Source organism: Camelus dromedarius, chromosome 11 (assembly GCF_036321535.1).
Source record: "Camelus dromedarius isolate mCamDro1 chromosome 11, mCamDro1.pat, whole genome shotgun sequence".
NCBI classification, from domain to species: domain Eukaryota; kingdom Metazoa; phylum Chordata; class Mammalia; order Artiodactyla; family Camelidae; genus Camelus; species Camelus dromedarius.
In genome coordinates, this window is record NC_087446.1 from 3,663,087 (window position 1) to 3,684,335 (window position 21,249).

The window sequence follows — 21,249 nt, forward strand, 5'->3', positions numbered from 1 at the left end:
CCTCCCCGGGTGGTCCGGTCCAGCCTCCTCTCTGAGTGGAGATGCCCCCATTTCTGCCTACAGCCTGGCCTCGCCCCTGAGCCCAGGCTCCACCTGGACATCTCACAGGAAGCTCAGGGTGTCCATGCACAGCTCTGACCCCCACCCCAGTCCAGCTTCTCCGCCTTAGTAATTAGCAGTCATCGTGCCTCCAGAGGCCCGGGCCAAAATAACTGGGTCAGCCTGAATTATTCCATCTCCCTCACCCTCCACACCCAAGCCCTCAGCAAGTCCTGTCCACTCTGCCTCCAGACGCCCTAGATCTGTCCGTTTTTCCCCAGCCCCCAGACCACCACCCCTCCAGGGCGTCACTGGCCCTGGACCCTGCAGGAGCCCCCCCTCCCCTCCCAGGCTTACTCCACCTCCATTCTCGACTCCCTTCACCACACAGAACAGAGGGACTTCTAGAAATAAAAGTCAGGTAACGTCACTCCCCTGCTGAAGAGCCTCCCCCAGCTTCCCAGTGGGTTTAGGATAAAATCCACAGTCTGCACCCTAATTTTTAAGGCCCTGCACGACTGCCTCGGCCCCTCCCACCTCGGCCGCCCTCTCAGGCATCCTCCACTCCCCTCCCTTTACTCTACCCCCAGCGGTAAACCCTCCTCCCTCCTCCGGTCCCTCCCAGGCACCTGGCGCCTGCTGTGCCCTTTGTCCAAGTGCTTGTCACAGGTGGCCCCTTGCCATTCACATCTGAGCTCAAGCATCATCCCCAGCCCCGCCACCCACTTGGGAGCCACCCTTGTCCCACTACCACGGTGTGTGTCGTCGCCGCATGGATCCCTTCGACACCTCTCGTCAGTGCATCTGTCTCTGCGTTTACTGTTAGTGCACTGGTTTGTGCAGTGGGTCCAGTGCGGCCCCTAGAGAGACCTGTCCATGTCCTGACCCCTAGAACCTATGAACGTGACCTTATTTGGAATGAGGGTCTTTGCAGATGTAATTAAGGCTCTCAAGATGAAGACTGTCCTGGATTATCCAGGTGAGCCCTAAGTCCCATGACAAGTGTCCTTCGAAACGCCCAAAGGAGAGACAGAGGAGGAGGGCAGAGTGATGCAGTCACAAGCCAAGGAGTTCCTGGAGTCACCAGGAGCTGCAAGGGGCAAGGACGGGTCTTCCCCCAGGCCTCTGGAGGAAGCAGAGCCCTGCAGACACCTGAATGTCTGGCTTCTGGCCTCCAGGACAGTGAGAGGAGAAATTTCTCTTGTTTTAAGTCACTTGGTTGCAGTAGTTCGGTCCAGAGCCACAGGAGACTCAACCAGCACACACACTCCAGGAGTGGACCCGGACCTTAGCCCTTATCCCGTGTCCCTGGGGCCTAGTCCAAGGCCTGACCCCTCAACGAGCGCGTGCTGAATAAATGGAGGTACAAGCTGCACTCAGATGTGTGACAAACGGCTCCTCAGTGGCCAGACCAGGCTCACAGGAGACACTTGGGAACTGTCGGCTGAACAGAACTGAAAAACAGCCTACAAATGGCAGCACTTAGCAGCTAAGGGAACTCAGACAAGCACTTCCCCTCTGGGCCTCAGTTTCCCCATCCATGTAAAGGGAGCTGCTCAGCTGACCTGCAGTTTCCGTGTCCTCCCCAGATCCGGCTGAGTGCCCATCACAGACCCCGTCCTGGGCCTGAGTAAGATCCCAGCGGGTCCAGACCCTGTCTGTGGGGCGTCCCCTCTGAGTGGCCTGAAGCTGGCCGTGCAGCATATCACAAACCCTTCACGTGGGGAAAAGAAGGCTCTGGGACGCTGGCCTCGGGAAGGAGTAACCGGAGGCCCTGTGCTTTGGATCCCCCAGGAAGTCGGCAACAGAGCTGGGTGGGAATCTGGTTTCCAGACTCCTGGCGCTGGCCGTGTTGGCACAGCGCTCTGGCAAGGTTACTTGGCAAGGCCGGGGGCAGTGTCCCAACAGATTAAGCAGGAACATGACAACTTCCAGGACCGTCCTCTTCAGATGCTGGGCCCGCCCTGCTGTGTCCAGGACCCAGGACCCGCCAAGAGTACTTTCCTTCACAGAAGTGCCAGGAAAGGGGTGACTCTCCACCTTGAGGACAGTTCCAGACGGCTCCCAGCATCCCGCAGCCAGAGCCCGCCGACCCCACAGGCACCCCTCCCCCTGCAGTGGGAGGAGCACTATGACCTCGACCTTGGGTTCCTCGGGGGGCTTCTGAGCCCCATCCCAGACAGCAGCGAGGAGGGCCTGACTCAGGCCACAGCAGAGGGAGAGGCAGGGCCAGGCCAGACCCTGGGCTGCACGACCAGCCAGCACAGGACGGGCTCATCCTTGGATCTGAACCAGGACAGGTGCTGTCACCTTGTGGGGGGGCTGCCTCCTGTCAAGCTGGCTGAGAGCCCCTCAAGGGCCCAGACTATGGCTCTGGCTTCTGGGGTCTCCCTCTTCCCCCCCGCGGAAAATGCCTATCTTTTCAAAGGAGCCTCTGGTACACACAGCACTGGTTTATGGAGTTGGAGTGCTGTTCGGCCAACTGGTTAGGAGTATGGGGTCCCGTGTCCTCTTTTTACTACCCGGGGTCCTGAGCAAGGGCTGCTTGCCAGGACTGGTTTTTAACATGCCAGCTCTCAGAGCATTTTTATGCTAACAGGCTGAGACAGTATTTTTCTGGAACCCATTTATCCTTTTGGATCATGTCACCTGCTGCAGCAACTGCTCTGGGCCTTAGTTTATTTTTCTATAAAACGGAAATAATAGTAGTACCTACTTCATGGGGTTGTTGAGAGGATTAAATTAGTGACTAAATGTAAGAGACTTCAATTATAACAATTTCCCAGAGCACAGTCTTCATTCCATACGGAAGGGAACAGAATAGAGAGGGTGTGGGAGTTGCTCAAGCCCCCTCGAGTCATGTTCAGAGCTGGGACCAGCCTCCCTGCTCTGGTTGAGTACTAGTCCCCACCACTGGGCGGGTGGACGAAGGACCCTCCTGATAACACGTAGGTAGCTGACTCCCTCCGGCCCTGGCCTCTAGTTAGGACCTGCCTGGGGGTTAAAGGAGGTGGCCCGGTGGAAAGAGGGCCGGCCCACAGGGCACAGCCTCTGGTCCAGCCAAGCCTGCTACGAGCTAGATGACTTCGCCTTAACACTACACCCTCTGAGCTCTGAGCTCCCCTCTAGACAGAAGGGTCTCTGATCCCAGGAAAGTTGTATAAGCAATGCCCCCCTCCCATTTTATCTAGCCACATCTGAGATCATTACAAGGAAACTGGAACCAGATAAAGCCTGCAAAAGCATTTATTGATAAAACTGTTATAATTTGACGTCTTGCAAAAAGAAAAACATTTTGCTGTATGAAATATACTGGCAAGATACTCGTGTACCCTATTAGAACTATTTTCCTGCAAAGCTGCCCCACCCACAGCGTCCACTGCTCACAGAGCCCCACCTTCAAAGGAATGGAGGCGAGAGCGCGCTGCTGGAGAGGGTGCGAGGTACTGGGGTCTTCTCCAAGCATGAGGAAGGAGACAGAACCCCGGGAAGTCCCATGTTCTTTCTCACCTTCTGGGCCTTTGCCCATGCTTTTCTCTCTGCCTGGAGCACCCTTCCCCATTCGACTCCCAGCCCTCCCCAAAAACTTAGCCAACCTTCCACTCCTTCACATCCCAGTTTGTGTGCTGCTTCCTCCAGGAATTCTTCCCTGACTCTCTCCTTGTTGGAATTGGTTTGTAATTGTTCACTTTTCTGGATCTCCCAGGGGATGTGCCCCACGGGCAGAAGGGCAGGGTGTCTCTTCCTCCCTGCCATGTCTCCAAAACCTAGAACAGTATCTGGCACAGAGCTGGCCCTCAGCGGATGTCAGTGTACAGATGATGGAGTGCCAAAAGAGGCCAGCTGAGGCCACTTTGCATGACCTTCACCAACACGGCTTTGGCACCTGACAGCTACCAGTTCTGTGGCCCTCTTAGACCTCCTTCCCAGCTCCTGGCTGGGGAAATGCAGTTTTAGTAGAGCTAAACTGTCCTACTCCAAGAAAGGAACAACACAAATAACAGATAATAATAATACAGCTCCCACATCAGGCACCGTCCTGTGTTCTCTCCCTCATCCCCAAGGCCACCTAAGAAGGTTTCTGCTATCTCCATCTTACAAATGAGAAAACCACCAAACCACCCCATGGGTTTTTTCCGGGAGACGACAGGCAAAGTTGTCAGTGGTCCCACAAACGCCCGTGGCGGCCTGCTAGGTCCCGGCGGTGAGTGAGGCACGTTTCCCGTACACACACCATCAACGCCACACTGAGCTGGAGGGGGCCTCGGACGGGGCTGGGAAGGCGCGTGACCCAGAGCTGTGGCCCCGCAGGAGAGGCCCTGGCGCTGGCCCCGAGGCACCCTGAGTCTCATCTTCATGCATTCGGGCTCCAGCAGCCCCCCTCCGTCTGTCTGGCCCCCGCCACCCGACTGGGAAACTTCCAGGAACGGCACTGGTGCAGCCACGTGTTTCCAAGCCAAGTCCTCTCTCCCCTTTGTTCTCCCAGGGACGTTCTCTGTAATCAGTCAGAAAGGCTGCCCGGCTAGAGCCACAGGCCAAGAAAGTCTTGGAGAAAACACAGCCGTCTTTCCCCGCACCCTCTTCCTCTCTGCTCCCTCCCACCCTGGCTCTCAGCAAAGCCCAACAGGACAGGCAGACCCAGGACAGACTGGTGGTTCCAACTCTGCCCCTTGGGACAAAAGGCCAGTGTCCTGCTCCATTTTGGTGGCCAGGTCGCCAAATGAGTTTCAGCAGATTAGCTAAAAGGCTCACCATCAAGGCCTTTTCTGTGACCACTTTTAAGCTGCACATTTCCTCTTGGACCTCACTGCTCACAGAGGGTGGGGACAGTGTCACCCTCAGCCTTACAAGGCTTCAGAGAACCTTACAGCTTCTGAGCTTGCAGGCACAGAAAGGAACCATGCAGTCTTCTAACTCCCTCTCCCCAAACCACATCAAACTTGTTAAAACTCTAAAGAGAGACCTCCTAAAGGAAACAAAGGGCCACAGGCGTTCTCATCTGCGTGCAATCAAAAGGTTTCTTTTACACACTTCAAGTTAGGACCTTCTTTATGAAGAAGATCATTGTAAACCATTAGTCAGGGCTAGGGAGCCACTCCAGCCTAGCAAGTCTCACTGCTCCTTCAAAGTTGGACACTGCCAGACCTGCCAGGCTGCAGGGGACCCTTCTCAAACAGTAGGCAAAAAAGAACAGCAATCTGGGGAAGCAGGTTTGGGAAAGCTCAACTATGCCTTCTCTTCGGACCTCGAGTTTCCTTGTCTGTAAAATACAGGTGATTTCTGGGGCCCCTTCCATTTCCAAGAGGAGTCTTTGTGTGGTCCCCCATCGGATGCCTCCCTGGGCTTTGACTCCAGCCAGTGGTCACCTGAATTCCCCTCCTTCCCTGGCTGCCTGACTAGCTCCTGCCCAAACACTGTCTCCTCCAAGAAGCGTCCTGTAAGCCCAGGACCTGGGACGACTCTTGCTACCAACGCTGAGCCCTACACCTCCACCCACCATCTCCCCCAAGGGATGTCCCCCAGGACGTGCCCAGGATGGAGCCAATGCCTTGAACAGCCAGAACTCCATGCCTGTCAGCTACAGGGAGCCAGAGAGCCAAAGAAACCCCTGCAGAGCTCTCCCCACCACCCCCAGCCTCTCCGTGAATCCCTGACTCCAGGCAAGCATTAGCTGGGACAAGTGACCTTTGACAGGAGGAGGGTGGTTACTAGAGAGTTTAAAAGAAACTCAACTCAGCCAGAGTAAAGGATCCCGGATTCCGAGGGTGGTCGGGGCTCTTATCTGGGCCTGGCCCCAGGAAGGCAGGCCTGGCTAATGACTGGTGAGCCACGGGTCAGCAGAGAGGTCAGAGGTCATGGCTATGATCGGCAGGGCCTCATGGTCACCCCCGAGGAGGTAGGCCTTGAGGATTAAGTTAGAAAGAAGGATGAGCTGGGTGTTTGCCATCCCAGTGCTGTCCGTGCCAGGGCTGGGGGCTCTGGGCCACAGGTCTGCTAGTGGAGACCCCCTGGCCACCAGGCGGGTGGGTAAGGAAGTGGCCTGTCCCCAGCCACAGCTGAGTATGGAGGCCGGCAGAGCCTCTGCCTGGGGGCCTTTGCGTCCCAGGAGGGCAGGGGGTCCCCAGACACAAAGCTATCACCCTGACACCTCCAGACTACTCCCTTCCTCTTTGGTTCCTTCACGTGCACCCCCTACACCATGACTAGTTTTTTCTCTCGGGCGAATTACTGTTCCCCAGTCCCCAGTCTGTTTCCTCATCAGCAAGCTGGGTACAACGGCCCCTGCTAGGGGTGGAGGTGGGGCAGCGAGAACAGGTATGCCAAGGGGCTCCAGGGACAAGGAGCCTCCTCTCCCTGGGCCGCACCTCAGCCCCAGGGGCGGGTGGGCGCTAGGGTGGGCAGGCGGAAGGTGAGAGGGCCTGCAGGATGGTGTGTCTGGGGGGGAGCCGTCTTTAAAACAAGTCCCCAGGTCAGCGCGGTGATTAGGCCGGAAGCCAGGAGAGGGGTAGTGGGGGGGACGTCGCCGGGGCCTGGACGGCAGCTCAGCTCAGCCACCCCAAGGACCGCTGTGGGGGTGCAGCGCCGGCAGCTCCCAAACTCCCAAGGGGCGCGGTGGTTGGGGTGTGGGGGTCACTAGAGCGGGGTCCGTGGACTCGGGCGCCCCTCCCTTCCGGCGCCGCCCCCCCCCACCCGCGCCCCTACCTCGGGCCGCCAGCAGCAAGAGGCCGAGCAGCAGCAGCGGCAGCGGGACCCGGCGCGACAGGGCGGCGCGCTCCATGGGGCGGCGGGCGGCGGGCGGCGGGCGGCGGAGCGGACAAAGGCGAGGGGCGCGGGGCGCGGCTCCGGGCGCGGCGGGCAGCGCGGGCTCCAAGCTCCGGCCGAGCCTCCGCAGCCAACGCAGGACCGCGGCCGCGCGGTTCAATTATCCCGCCCCGGAGGAGGGCGCGGCGGAGGCGGGGCCGCGGGGCGCCCGGTTCCCTTCCCCCTCGGCCGCTCCCCGCCCGGGACCTCCGGGCCCCCTCCCTCCCGGCACCCCCGCTCCATGGGGCGCGCAGACCCACGGCCAGGGTGGGAACCGGGACCCCAAACTTCTCCCTGGTAGGGGCCGGGGAAGGGGGGCGCTTTCGGGCGGGAAGCACCCCCACCAACCACCCCACACCCCCCTGCGCCAGTGAAACCCGATCCCCTCCCCACCCATGCCCCGGAGGGGCGGGCTGGGTATCAAAGGTTAGCTCCGCCCGACTCCGCGGGAAGCGGGGGGAGGGTCCCGGCGCCCAGGCAGGGAGGGGTCCCTAGGGTCGGAGGCGCCTTTAGAAGGGGGAATAAAGGCAGTATCCATTCCGGGATCTCTCTGCGGGACGCCTCCCCAGAGAAAAGCCCGGAACCCGCCGTCTGCTGGTTTCCCGCCCTCAACCACCCTGGCGCGAGTCGCCCGGAGCTCTGCGGGTCGGTGGCCCACCCCAGGGATGTTCCGGGCTGGGACCTGGCTCTGCCCTCCGGGGACCGCCGGTCTGGCGGCCCAGAGACTCCACCAACATCCCGACACCAGTGGAGTGGGATGAACCCGGGACACCAAAGGGCAGAGAAAAAGATTCTTTTTTTGTCGAAAAGGAGGCAGCCTTTGAGCTGGGCCTGCGAGAGCCACCTCTTTGTGCAGGAATTTATGGCTGCAACCAGTCAGTGGTTACTGAGGATGAATTAGTCTGTTGGGACCATAAATAGATTTATTTTAAAAAATAACAACAACAAAAAGCAGGTGAAGATGGGGAGCAATGGGGTGAGACTCATAGGAACACCATTAGCCAAGTGTAGGGGACCCAGCAGTCCACTTCCGGTTTACACCCAGCAGAAAGGCATATGCATGTCATATGCACCAAGAGACAGAGTCATGTGCCAGAGTGTTCACTGCGGCACAGTTCATAGTAACTTCCAACTAGGAATGGCCCAACCACACCAGCAGCAGAATGAAAATACTTGGGCAGTTACTGTGGAGCACTACACAGCCCTGAAAAGTGAGAGTGCTACCACCCGGCAGCAACACAGACAGCTCTCAGACAGGTGCTACCATGGAGCCAGACACTGAGGAACACTTACTGCATGACCTGCAAGTTACAAGCCAGGAGAGCAATGACCCTGCAGTTGGGTTAGTGATGGAGGTGGCACAAGGTAGGGATTGGGGAGCTAGTTGGGATGATTTTTAAATCTGTGTATTGATTTCAAGATTGGGTTCAGTCTGGGAAAATTTCTCAAGCTGTTCACTTCTGCTATGTGCCCCTTTCTGAATGAATGCTAGATTTAAAAATCAAAACCAGACAAAACAATCATCTCCCCGCAGGATGCCTCCTAAGTTTGGGTTGCAAAGAGTCCAGAAAAGCTCAGGAAAGGGGCCTGCTTGCTAACTGCCTGCTGGGTTAAGGAGGCTTCCCAGAAGAGGGGCATGGGACCGGCCCTTGAAAGACGAGCAGTAAAGAGGGAAGGGTTTCCTGGGCAGAGGGACTGGCATCTGCAAAGGCATGGAGGCACCAGAGACCCCTGGCAGCTCAGGAAGGTTATCTGGTCCATCTTTAGATGGTGTGTCCTGATGCCCACAAAGGTGGTACGGGAAGGTCCTAAAAGCATTTGGATGTGGAATAGGTGGGAAGCTCTAAGCCAGAGGCAGGTTGGAGACTCATTAGTCTCCAATATTAATTTGATGTTTTTAAGCCATGGGAGGATGAGGGTACCCTGAAGAGAAGTTAGAGAACCAGAGAAAGCATAGCTTGTGCAACATATTGTGTGCTCATGTTATTTCATCAACACTCACAACAGCCCCAGGAGGCTTCAGTATCCCCCATTCTGCAGATGGGGAACCCGAAGCTCAGAAAGGTGAGGTCATTGGTCAGATTCTCATGGCCAGTGATTGGCAGCTCTGCAATCTGAGTCCAGGCCATCTGACCCTCAGTCCCGGGCTCACCTGCATCCCGGGTTCTGTTTTTCACTCACCACTACAGCATAAACGTGTCCCCCCTTATTAGAAACCTGCATCATGCATCTAGCGAGTGAAGACTGTCAAAGCTGAATGCACGCTTACTTAACCACGCTCCTGTTATCAGACATTCAGGCCATTTACGTTTGGGCGTGATAAATCGTGCTGCAGTAAAATCTGTGTGCTTTAGGCCCAGCTCCTGGCGTGGACGTCCTGGAAGAGCAGTTGCTGCACCCCGAAGTAGACTAGTTCACGCCCCCCCGGGAGAGACAGGAGCCAGGCTGCAGGTCTCCGCACCTCCTCTCCAGCGCCGAGGAGCGTCTTTGTTTAATCTGGGCTATTTGCTATTTGTGAAATAACGGCCATCCTGTTGTTTCAATGTGTGTCTTTAACCACCACAGAGGATGAACGTTTTTCATATCGGTGTTTCTCTTTCGTATCCTTTATCCACTTATTTTTATAACAGCAGAATTGTTTATTACAGTGAAAATCTATAAAAAGATGCAATGTCCAACAACAGCCTATTTATAGTGTATGTATGTTTGGAGTCAACAAAGTCGATTATCAGTGACTCAACGGAATATTGTGCCATTGTTGAAAAGGCTGAATACGATGCCTAAGTAGAAATATGATCTTTGTGAACCAATGTTACATAAAAAAAGGAAAACAAGATTGTGAATGTATCGATTCACACTGCAGTTAGGACTGTGTAAAAGCTATACTTATGCAGCTAGAGATCAAAAGGGAGCTAAACGAAAGTGATTGTTGTGCTTGACTAGTGAAAATGTGATTTTTAATTTTTATTTTTTAGGAAACAGTTGAGACAGAGAGGAATCATTGTACCAGAAACCTGGAGTGATAAAATTCCTACACCTGAACTTTACTCTGAGTTTCTTGGCGACCAAAGTAAAAATCAAATTATGATCACTTGTGCAGTCCCTCGTTTCTGACCAAAAGAAGGGTACCACTTTATCAGGAGAGACAAGGTTCTTTCTGGCACTAAAATTCTAATCATTTTCCTTCTGGGTCTTTAAGCATCACAAAATTTGATGAGCAACACATTGCTTGTAGTTTTCAGAAGATGGGATGGTCTTCAGAGAAGTTCCATTTGGGGAATTAGGGACCGGAGCAGCCCCCCACCATCTGGCCCCCAGTCCAGGGCGAGATGACATGCACCGCTTGGATTCCGCTCCAAGCAGGAAGTCATTCATTATGTCCCGTTGTGACAGTCCAGCTTTCTCTCATCTCAGAGGAGCAGAACAGTCGCCCCCCCCTCCCAATTAACAAATAATTCTCCGTTTGTTTGAAAGATCATTGTTGGCACATGTGGACTGTTTTTCCCCACGTCAGCAACCAAATGACTTTGATGCTGCCCAGCCTCTGGAGGACAGGCCTGCTGGTTCCTACATGTGCTGCTGCCCCCCTGGGTGGTTTTCTGAGGGCAGTGGCTACCCTGGCCCCTGCCCATCCCTCCAGGGGCATCTTGGCCCCACATCCCTCATGCACTGGCAGCAGCCCCCTGGCCTTTGCACGACTCCTAGAACACCAAACACCTCCCCTCTGTTCCTGGCTCTCTGCTCGGCCAGCTCCATCCTGTCCTTCAGGTCTCAGCCGAGATGCCACCCCCCTTATGACACTTATACTGCTTCATACTCTTCTTTCTTTGCTGAAGTGTTGGTTTTCTCCCTGCCCACTAGCCCATAAGCTCCTTGAGGGCAAGGGCCATTCTGCACATCCTCGGAGAAAGCCATGGTTCTGGCACTGGCAGGGCAGCTCGGTGAGAAAGCACAGCTTTGAGTTAGAGCCGTGCCCAGCATTACCACCTCCGCTGAGATGGGCATCCCCTGCCCACTCCACATGACAGCTGGGGAGACCAAGGCTCAGGGAGATGGCAGAGCTGATGCCCAGTGAGGCTCCCCGGGCACTGCCCTCTGCCAGGCATGGAGCTGGCCCAGGGCTGCAGTCCAATCACCTCCGCTCCTGAGCCCACTCACCATCCCGCCTGCCACGGGTCCCTTCTCCACTACCCGGGTGTCCCTCCTCCTCGGGAAGGTCATAGGGGCAATCGGGTGACTTAGGTGACAAATGGAGAAAGGTTCCATCTCTTCAAGTGGGCTTCTGAAAACGAGAGCTTCCAAAGGATGCCACGTACACAAACCATGGAGAACCCTGGGTGCCCGTGGTCCTCCAGCAGACATCTCTCTCCTCCACACTCTTGAACCTGTGCCTCCCACACTGTGTGGCTCCTCCACATCTCACGATGGCTCCCTGTCGTCAGGGCAGATGGTGACCGGAAAGTGACCAGAGGTCCCTGACGGGGCCCCTCTCATTATTTCACCCCCACCACCCCCAGGATGGCTAAGGGTGTTGCTCCCGCATGTCCCGCACCTTTGCTCCCCTCTGGTTTGCTCCCATTTCACAGGCACAGCCAGCGTGAGAAAGGAGTGCCCTCCCCTCCGCAGGAACCCTAGTTCACAGCAGGGGGAGCAGGACCACTGAGGAAGCTGCCAGCCTCACGTGGACCAGCAGCAGGGCCAGGATGCACCCACAGCATGTCTGCGTGCTGAGCCCACACGTTCATCACCACCCCACAGAGCCCGCCCAGCACAGCAGCTGGTGGTTGGTTAGTGCTATGGGCTGAACTGAGCCGCCATCCAAAATCACAAATTGAAGTTTAACCCCCAGTACTTTAGGACGTGACTGCATTTGGAGACAGAGACTTGGAAGAGGGGATTAAGTTAGAATGATGTCCTTAGGGTGGTCCCAATCCAGTATGACCGGGGTCCTTAGAAGCAGGGGAGATTAGATCCAGACACACAAAGAGGAAAGGCCATGTGACAACACAGAGAGAGAACAGTCGTCTGCAAGCCAAAGAGAGAAGTCTCAGAAGGGACCAGCTCTGCCAGCAACTTGATCTTGAACTCGTGACCTCCAGAACCACGAGGAAACCGGTTTCCCTTGTTTAAGCCCCCATCTGTGGTACTTCGTTACGCAGCTCTAGCAGACTAACACAGTTAGAGAGGGGTGAGGAGGAGGTGTCACGTGGCCGTGGTCTGGGACATTGTTGGGACCAGGGAAGGAAGGAGGTGGGGCAGCAACGACATCCCAGGGGATCATAGAACCTCAGCTGTCCCAGAATTCTCCACAGATCAGAAGAATTATCAGGGCAAATTCAAACAAAACCACCATGATTTATTTTTATGTGTAAACATAGTTCTTGAGGAGCTGTGCTCTTCTTTGAAGACTAAAGCTCCCGCCCGACACAAACAAAAAGTCCAGAAGACAGAAAAGCCAGATGAAAGACTGACGTGGGGTGGGGGGAGCACAAGAGTTGGCTGTCCCAAGAGCAGATAAGGGGAAAAAGCGGTTGTTAAAAAGATGAAAGGCACTGGAGCTCCAGTGGTTAAAAAAGAAAAGAAGAAGGAAAAGGAGCCGTTACACGGCTGAAGCCGTGGGATTTCGTTTTGACAAAATGAAACTCTTAACTGCGGAGGTTCTGGGAAAACTGTCTCTGGACACCCCGGGCGCAGCAGTGGCGACGGGGACTGCCTGAGTTTAGGTTTTTGCTTGTTTCAAGGCAGATTTGCGTTTCTTTTGTTGCTGGCCATAGACAGCAGAATGATGATCTTGGAATTTCCAACAGGTCCAGGAGAGGGGTTGGAATTAGAACAGGCACCTATTCTTTCTCCGTCTTTGAGGAATTCCGCACCTAAGAGCCTCACCGGGAGGCACTGTTTTCTTCCCACTGCAGAAACCAAACCCTCACATCTCCCACACCAGACTCCCGTAGAGCGAGGATGCTGGCCTGTGACCAAGGCGGGCCAACCTCACATAGCTGCCTCAGATTTTGTAGAGGGAGCTGGTGATCGAAAGAAGCAGGGTTGGTGGCGAATCCATTGTGTGAGCAGTGAGAAGCAGCAGCAAGAACGTGGAGCTCCTGGGGTTGGCACCAAGAGCAGAGGAATGGTGGCGTCCGGGGTTGAGCGGCATGGTGGCAGGCGGCAGGGACATTACCTGACTGATCTTGCGACCTGAAATGTGCCTGTAGTCCTGGCTTTACTCCAGGTGTCTCTGGCTGTCCCAGCTTTGAGGCGTGGTCTGTGGTATTCCCGTTAGTTCTACAAGCTGCCCGATGCCATTTCAATAACCTTTTTCCTATTGACCTTCAGCCCGAGGTGGTTCCCGCTACTCGCAATGGGATGGTTACAGAACCAGTAGGGGAATGGACGGGTCCCTGAAGATGGTGAACACTGAACAGGGGCCTTCATTAGATTGCTTACATTGAAGATGTAATATCTGGACAGGACTTTGGTTGCCTCCAGCCGGGGTAGGGAACGTTAATTTTGTCGTTGTACGTGAAATTGTTGGGTTAAGCAAAGACAAGTTCGTACATAGAGAGAAAGGGGTTACGGGTGACGGGTGGAGTGGGGTAGCACCTTTGGGGAACGAAGCCCAGCCCATGCCGCTGCCTTCTCTGACATCTGCAACTTTTATTAAAATTTTGCAGTTTCTTAAAGTACAAATCATGCATCTTACTTCTTTAGTCCTATTTTTTATTGTCATTCTGAATGGAATATTTTTTCCATCACGTTTTCTAATTTGCTGCTGCTGATATAAAGCCAAGTGATGAGATTTACGTGTTCCGTATGTACAACTGTGTGTACTGTATGTACAGTCATATTTATTGCCATGAGACTTAGAAAGATAAACACAACTGGAAACATAATGACCAGTGTCTAATATAGCAGAAGAGTTAAGTCAGCACATGGCAGATCCCCACGATGGAATATCATGTAACTTTTCAAAATTTAAACTATGGGGGAGGGTATAACTCAGCGGTAGAGTGCAAACTTAGCATGCACAAGGTCCTGGGTCCAACCCCAGTGCCTCCATTTAAAAGAAAATTTAAACTATGAACACTTTCGCAACAGAGGTACTTGTTTTGTAAATAAAATAAAAATGAAGGCAGAACTTAAAATTGCATATACACTAGGCCCTGATAAAATATATATAAACACGGAGAAATATTGGAAGAAAAAAGCAGTGGCACTAGGATAGTGGTGTTTATGGGTCTTTCTGCACTAAATATTTGTTACTCTGTCCATGTATGACTTTTCCATTAGAGGGAGAAAACTGAAAAAGGCCATACGAGTGGTTCTGTAGAACTTGTTTCTACAAAGTTAGAAGTTCTCTTTCTTCCCCAGGAAAACCAGCCATTGTTTCCCTGCTTTGACTTCTTTTTTTTAGGGTTATAATATACTTTTCACTGTAACCACATTGCAGAAGACTGGGAAGACAGAGGGGGGAAAAAAGTGACCCAAGTTCCCTCCTTGGACACAGCCTGAACTGTGGGGTATGTATTCCCAGTGTTTTATATGCGTTGTTTACACAGCTCGTCTCGGGGTACAGAGTTTGTAACTTGATTTCCTTAATCAATATTCTCTCATGACCTTGTTCTGAGGTGCTGCAAAGCCTCAAAGCTGTCCTCACGGGGTGGAGGGGACAACAAAGCACCAGCGACTCACCCCTGCCTTGGGTACTCGGGTTGACTGCAGCTTCTCTGCTGCTGTAAGATACACTGCAGAGACCGTTTATTTGTCCGTGAGCCTCTCCGTATTTGGGATTATTTCTTTAGGACAGATTCCCAGAAGTCAGATGCCTGGGTCAAAGGGCACATACTGCTCTAATGAGCATCTCTTTCTAAGTTGGCCCAGCCACCTGCTGCTCGCTGGAAGGACAAATGGTTCCAATTAAAGGCCTGAACCTTCCTCAGAGGTTCCAGCTGCGTGGACGCGGGGGAGCCCCTGGGGTCTTTGCAACCAGAACAAACTTGTTAAACTAAATAGTCGGTACAGGGAATCTCTGCAGGTAATGTTTTCTAAAGGAACACAACAATCTTTTGATCGTGTGGGTTCGCATTAGGAAAATCTGTCGAGCTTTGAGCCTTGCAGTGTTCCCTTTGCTAAGCAAGGAGTAGGGCCCCGGGCCTTCCCTGGAGCTGCGCTGGGGAGCCGCCATCATCCCTGCCTTCAGCCCAGAGTTTATGAAGTGTCTTTGTCTCTCTTTGCCTCAATGTGCCCCCATAATACAGATGAGAAAAACTGAGGATCAGATGGGTGCAGGGACTTGCCTGAGATTACACAGTAATTAAGTAGCAAAACCAATGCTCAGTCTAGTCCCCTCAACACTAGGGCCACTTCAGAACCAGTCCACGTTGGGTTAGCGTTGTTCATCCACAAGCACAAATCTGTGCCAGGCCCTTTGCTGGGCCCTGGGGACCCGGAAGTATTGGGCCCGGCTCCCTGGAGCAGCTTGTGGTCTGGAGGAGACCACAGGTGCCCTAAAAAGAAGCAGGTTGCAGGGAGCAGGGGGGCTCTCAGGGATGCTCAATAGAAGTTTGCCAGGTGGGCAAGAAAAGAAAGGGGAAACAGAGAGGAGAGTGGGTGGTGCATTTGGCCAAGAGGGGCCTGGGCCTGGCTCTCAAGGAACTCAGCTCCTGTACACACAGGGCGCCGAGGGGCAGCAGTAGAGTTGTTTAATTCTTTTTATTGAGGTAGAGTCAGTTTACAAAGTCGTGTCAGTGTCTGGTGCACAGCGTCATGTTTCAGTCATACGTATACATGCATATGTGCCTTTTCGTATCCTTTTTCATTTTCATTATAGGTTACTACCAGATTTGAGTATATTTCCTGTGCTATAAAGTAGGACCTTGTTGTTTACCTATTTTATATATAGTAGTTCATATCTGCAAATCTCGAACTCCCAATTTATCCCTTCCCATCCCCTTTCCCCCAAGGTAACCACAAGTTTATTTTCTATGTCTGAGAGTATGTTTCTGTTTTATAAAAAAGTTCACTTGTGTCTGGGACAGCGTTAGAGGCCACAGTCCCCTGTCTCACCTGGCAGTGTCCCCTGACGGCAAGGAGCAAGCTTTGTCCTCACCACCTCTTGTCAAAATGCTGCCTCCACCCCTCGCTGGCTGGCTGACTTTAGGCAAGTCACTTACCTGCTCTGAGCTGCAGTGGCTTCTTTACAAAAAAGGCTATTGACAGTGCCCTCAAACTGGTGTTACTGGCGTTGGGAGGATTACATTGGATACTGTATGTGAAGCTTCTAGACCTGTGCTTAGCGATGGGGCCAGTCGGGTAAGTGTTAACTATGATGGAGGAGGAGAGGAAGGCGGGGGGTGGGGTGGGGACGATGTAGGGGAGAGCTGATCTTGGAAGTCTTCATGGAGACCCTGAAACGTGAGCTGGGGAGAGGACGCAGAGCTCCTCTGCTAGCAGAGATGGGAGGGGAGAGGCGCCCAAGGCAGAAAGAACAGCAAAGTTTTGGAGAGTGGCCTTGGCCCCTCCAGCTGGGCCTGGCATTTCTGTGTTGTTTCCAGCTGTATCCCGGTGTGTCTTTACAGAGCCCTGACCTGGGGCCAGGTGCTACGCCACAGGCTGGCACAGCGCCAGCTCTGGGCCTCCTAGAAGCCGGTGGGCTGGGAGCTGCCATTCTCCAGAGGGAGGCCCCGGGGCTTGGATGTCCACTGGCATCCAGGAGCACGCTCTGCTCAGGGCACAAGGTGGCCTCCTCTGATGTCTCCCACTTGGCGGCCAGGCCTGGCTTCTTCCTCCCCAGGCTGGCCCCTCACCTTCCTTCGAGCAACTTGGCTTTGCTCAGGATGGCTTCCAGCCTCCTCTTGCCATGTGGCGCTGCGGTGGGTGTGGCCCTGCGGTGGGTGGTGCTGGGAGAAGCCTTACACACCACAAGCTTTACAGGAAGACACCCAGCCAAGCCCCTGGGCTGTCCTGGAGGACTGCGATGTTTGTGGCCGTGGCTACTGCCCAGGGTCCAGCCAGCTCCACACTGGCCACTCCCTCCCACAGAGCCCGGGACAGTCCGGCAATAGCAGAGGGACCTTGCTGCCTCTCAGCCAGCTCCCCGCTGTCTGCAGGACCACATCCAGGACCTCAGACCACCACGTGAGGCCCTGGGACACTCTGCCCTGTTTCCTTCAGTTTTATCTTCAGCCCCTTCTCTCTGGGTACTGCATACCCAGCGAATGGCTTGCTCATCCAGTCACCCAACAAGTATTTTATCGAGCACCTACGATTTGCCAGGTGCTGTCCTAGGTGCAGATATGAACCAAACGGACCACATCCTGCCCTCGTGGAGCAGACACTACGGGGAACAGAGTTTCCATTCGGTCGTGAAATATCCTTCCTCTGCCTGAGGCTGTGGTTCCCTCCCCCACAAGCCCTTCTTCTTCCAGTGAATCCATCCTCACCCTTCTGAGTGTACCCCAAGCATCCGGACTGTCTCAGCAGCAGTGTAACGAGGGGGTGGGACCCTGCAGCCCTGCCGTCCAACCCGCCCTGACGACAGACAGAAGCTTTAGGACCTGAGATGAACATCTAAGTGCATCTCACCACCGCAGGGGGCTCCGACCTTATCTGTGCTTTTAGTTTCAGTCCTAACATGAAAGGTGTGGTGCGCTTACCCTGACACGGAAAAAAGTCAGCCTGTGTCTCGGATTTCACAGTTTACGAGGCTGACTTTGTTTGTGAGCATGCTTTACGCACTCTGGTGTTTCAGACCACCAAACGCCTTTAAGTCCCTCTGGAATTTCGGGGTTGGACGTTGGGTGAGGTTGGGTGGTCTGTGGCCTGGGGGGTGTAGGCCTCCTCCACCCCAGCCCTCCTCGCAGTGTCCATGGGGCCTCCGCCCTGGGTCTTGCACGGGCCAGCCTGCCTGGGTGCTGACCCCTTGCCCATCTCTCTCCCCACTAGGTGGGGCTGCCCTCTGGCACCCCAGGGACCCCCGCACAGGAGCAATCGCACATTCCTCTGATCCCCCATGTCTAGCGTCCCGTGGGAGCACAGGGCCTGAGCAGAGAGGACTGCTTGTGAATGTGTCTGATCAGATCGGCCCAGCATGCTGTGGCCCACGCATGTGATCCTCCACCAGTGGCCTGAGCCCCTGCAGCCGCTGTCCGCTCACACCCGTGGCCCCCACGGCTCAAACGCCGACTTAGCCAAGCTCTGGCCAGCCGCATACAGCACAGCCCTGAGTCCTCGGCAACCCTGTGACATAGAGCTATTGTGTCCACTTGACAGATGGAGAAGCTGAGGCTCAGGAAGGCCAGGGGTTTACCAGGTGTCTTGCAGCCACTGAGGGCGGAGCCTGCTGCTCCCCTCCCCCAGCTCTCCTGCCCCCAGCCTGGGGCTCAGCTCCCCAGAGCACCCAAGAACAGGCCAATGAGGTGAATTCCCCCTAACTTCTCTAAGAGTCTCAGTGAGGAGGAAGACAGGGGCCAGACGAGGAGTGCGGAGTCTCCAACAGAAAACACATGGAAGTGGCGGGGGGCAGTGGCCCACTTACAAGAACCTGGGACACCATCTTGCAAGCTGATCTCAGGTACAGCTGCACAGCCATGCCTGGATTTCCAAAAGGACATTTCTGAAAATCCTATAAACCACATTAATCATGTTGAATCAGAAGCCCAAGAAAACAGACAGCCCACCACCGTCCCCCACTGGGCTGATCTTTCCGTCTTCCCCTCTAGTTCTTGTTCGCTGGCAGGAAGGATTTTTACAGCTGAAATCATGGTGTAGGTACAATCATGTATTTAGTTTTCTCACTTAAGCATGACTTTTGTTTTAGAAAGTGTGTGGAGAAACTATGTAGGAGACATTCTTTTTTCTACTTTTTTTTTCCCCTTAACAAGGGCACTGGGAACTGAAGCCAGGACCTCGCGCACCCTGAGCACACCCTCCCCCACTGAGCTACCCTCCCCCACTGAGCTATGCCCTCCCCCCTAAGCTATACCCTCCCCCTCTGAGCTATACCCTCCCCCACTGAGCTATACCCTCCCCCTCTGAGCTATACCCTCCCCCACTGACTTATACCCTCCCCCTCTGAGCTATATCCTCCCCCTCTGAGCTATACCCTCTACCACTTAGCTATACCCTCCCCCTCTGAGCTATACCCTCCCCCACTGACTTATACCCTCCCCCTCTGAGCTATATCCTCCCCCTCTGAGCTATACCCTCTACCACTTAGCTATACCCTCCCCCACTGAGCTATACCCTCCCCCATTGAGCTATGCCCTCCCCCTCTTCCAATAGGGACAGTTTTTTTTTTTTCCTGCCAGATTTGTGAGGAATTTTGTCTTTTGAAGAAGGCAATGTTCTGTCCAAGTTCAGCAGTGTTCTGAGTGAATGGGTGAGCCCGTGGATGTCTCTCTTGGCGTATTCGTGGGAGAAGGTAAGCTACGAGCGTCCTGCTCTGCCTTCTTGGCCACTCCCTCCAGGAACAGCTTTGTATTTAGCTTTTTTCACATAAGCAGGAATATTTTTTAACAGGTGAGGAGGAACCATCCCCAGGAGAGATAAAGTCTCCTGGCGCCTCCTTGCTTTCTGCACACAATGTCTAGCATTCCACTAAAACTAGTAGGCATGAAGAGAGTGAAAAAAATATGACAAGCAATGAACAGAAAAGACAGGGAAAGGATACATGACCACTGTTGATCCAGATACTGAAGTTAGCTGATAAGAAATTTAAAATAATAATGATTCATATGTCCAAGAAACTAAAGGAGAACTTGGGCAAAATACCAAAAGGTAGATTTTCAATTGGAAACGAGAATCTTTAGAGAAAAAGAACCAAATAACCGAACTGACATCCTAGAACTGAAATATGAAGAACTCAAGGGAAAGTTTCAACAGCAGATGAGACAGAGTACACCACAAGGAAAATGAACTCAAACAGGGTAAACACAAAGAAAACCACATTCTAAGCCCAGAATAGTCACACTTTTGAAAAACAAAAAGTATTTAAAGCATCCGGGGGTGGGAGTGGGGAGAATACATGCTCTTCAATAGAACCTTGATGATAAATTGGGGTGAGCAGAGGGAGGGGCACACCCTGTTCTGATCACAGAGACACCATGATCCCTGGAGACGTGGTCCCTCCCAAAGGAGCCCACAGGCTATGAATGACACCGAGGACTGCGACACCATGTGATTGGTTTATGACAGACGCACGGGGGACAAGGAGACCCAGAGGAGAAGAGGCAGGTAACCCAGACTGGGGGCAGGCTGGTCATCCCAGAGAGTGACATCTGACTGGAGATGAAGAACAGGTGACAGCCACTTGGGGAAGAGAGAAGGCTGTTCCAGATAGAAGCCACCAGCAAGTCCTCTCTGCACCGACCTCCAGGAGGCGACCTACCCCCACAGCCCAGGGCCTCCGAGAGGGGAAGTCCCCCCACCTCAGGATGCCTCTTGGGACTCCATTGCCCCCCCAAGTTCTGAGGGAGGGCCGGGGAGCAGGGCACAGGCCACACCCAGGAACTCGCCAGCATCAGAGCTCTCTTCTGCCCTCTCTGAAGTCTCTCCCTCCAAGCAAAGCAGATCCTTGGATTTCAAGGCACAGCCTCTGCTCCAAGTTCCAAAAGTCCATCTTGGGAGTGAAAGGCAATACAGCATCCTTTGTCCTGAGGCACGGGCCCTCCTCCTGAAGACACATCCAGTTAACACATCTCTTAATATCAAACATTATCAGCTGATACCTACTAAGCACCTAACGCTGTCTGACTTTGCGCTAAGGACTGAAAATGGAGAAATGAATGAGTCCCAGGCCTGCCCTTGGGGAAGATACTCAATGAGAAACATCCGGGGGCCAACCATGGGGCAGACTGCTTTCAAGCCACTGTGCTGTAATGCTGTTTCTTTTCTTCTCCCCCCTGATGGGGTTAAGCTTTAGAAGTAAGTTTGGCAAGCACTTTTAACAACCTGCACTGCTCCCAGCCCGTGGTCGTTATCGGCGTAAAAGAACATTGGAGCTGAGATTATCCAAGATGCATGAACAATCTTAGGGGTGTATGACCTCATAATTTTATGCCTAATCTCAAATACCAGTTTTCCAGGTTTAAGTTTTGGCAATTTAGAATCACAGTGGAGATGTAGGCCAAACACACACAAAAACAAGCCCTCCTCACTGCCAAAAAAGTGTATAAATTAAAGATCATCGTTATCTACGCAAGAGTGAACCCTGAAATCAAATCTGAGACATTCCCCGGAGAATGTGCATACTTTTTATGGCAGGTTTTATACATGCCTAATCTTTTTCTACACACGAAAATCACTTTCATAAAACTTCCCCACACACTCATGTTCTAGCAAGATAGCATCTGTTGGCAATTCTGAGGTCTTATGACTTCATCCTGAAGCCAGGGAAAATTCAAAATATATTTT

At 53.6% G+C, this 21,249-nt stretch overlaps 1 protein-coding gene across 2 annotated transcripts in view; it reads right to left on the minus strand.

Moving 5' to 3' along the window:
* The window catches only part of FBLN1 (fibulin 1), a 77,673-nt gene extending 70,742 nt beyond the window's left edge, over positions 1-6,931 (minus strand). The window contains exon 1 of one of the 2 annotated variants that reach the window (XM_064491371.1): positions 6,742-6,931. In XM_064491371.1, the coding sequence (XP_064347441.1) occupies positions 6,742-6,817 (76 nt within the window). In that variant the 5' untranslated portion in view covers positions 6,818-6,931. The remainder of the gene's footprint in view (positions 1-6,741) is intronic. The other variant, XM_031463433.2, reaches the window with a different exon arrangement.
* Positions 6,932-21,249: the final 14,318 nt, after the last annotated feature.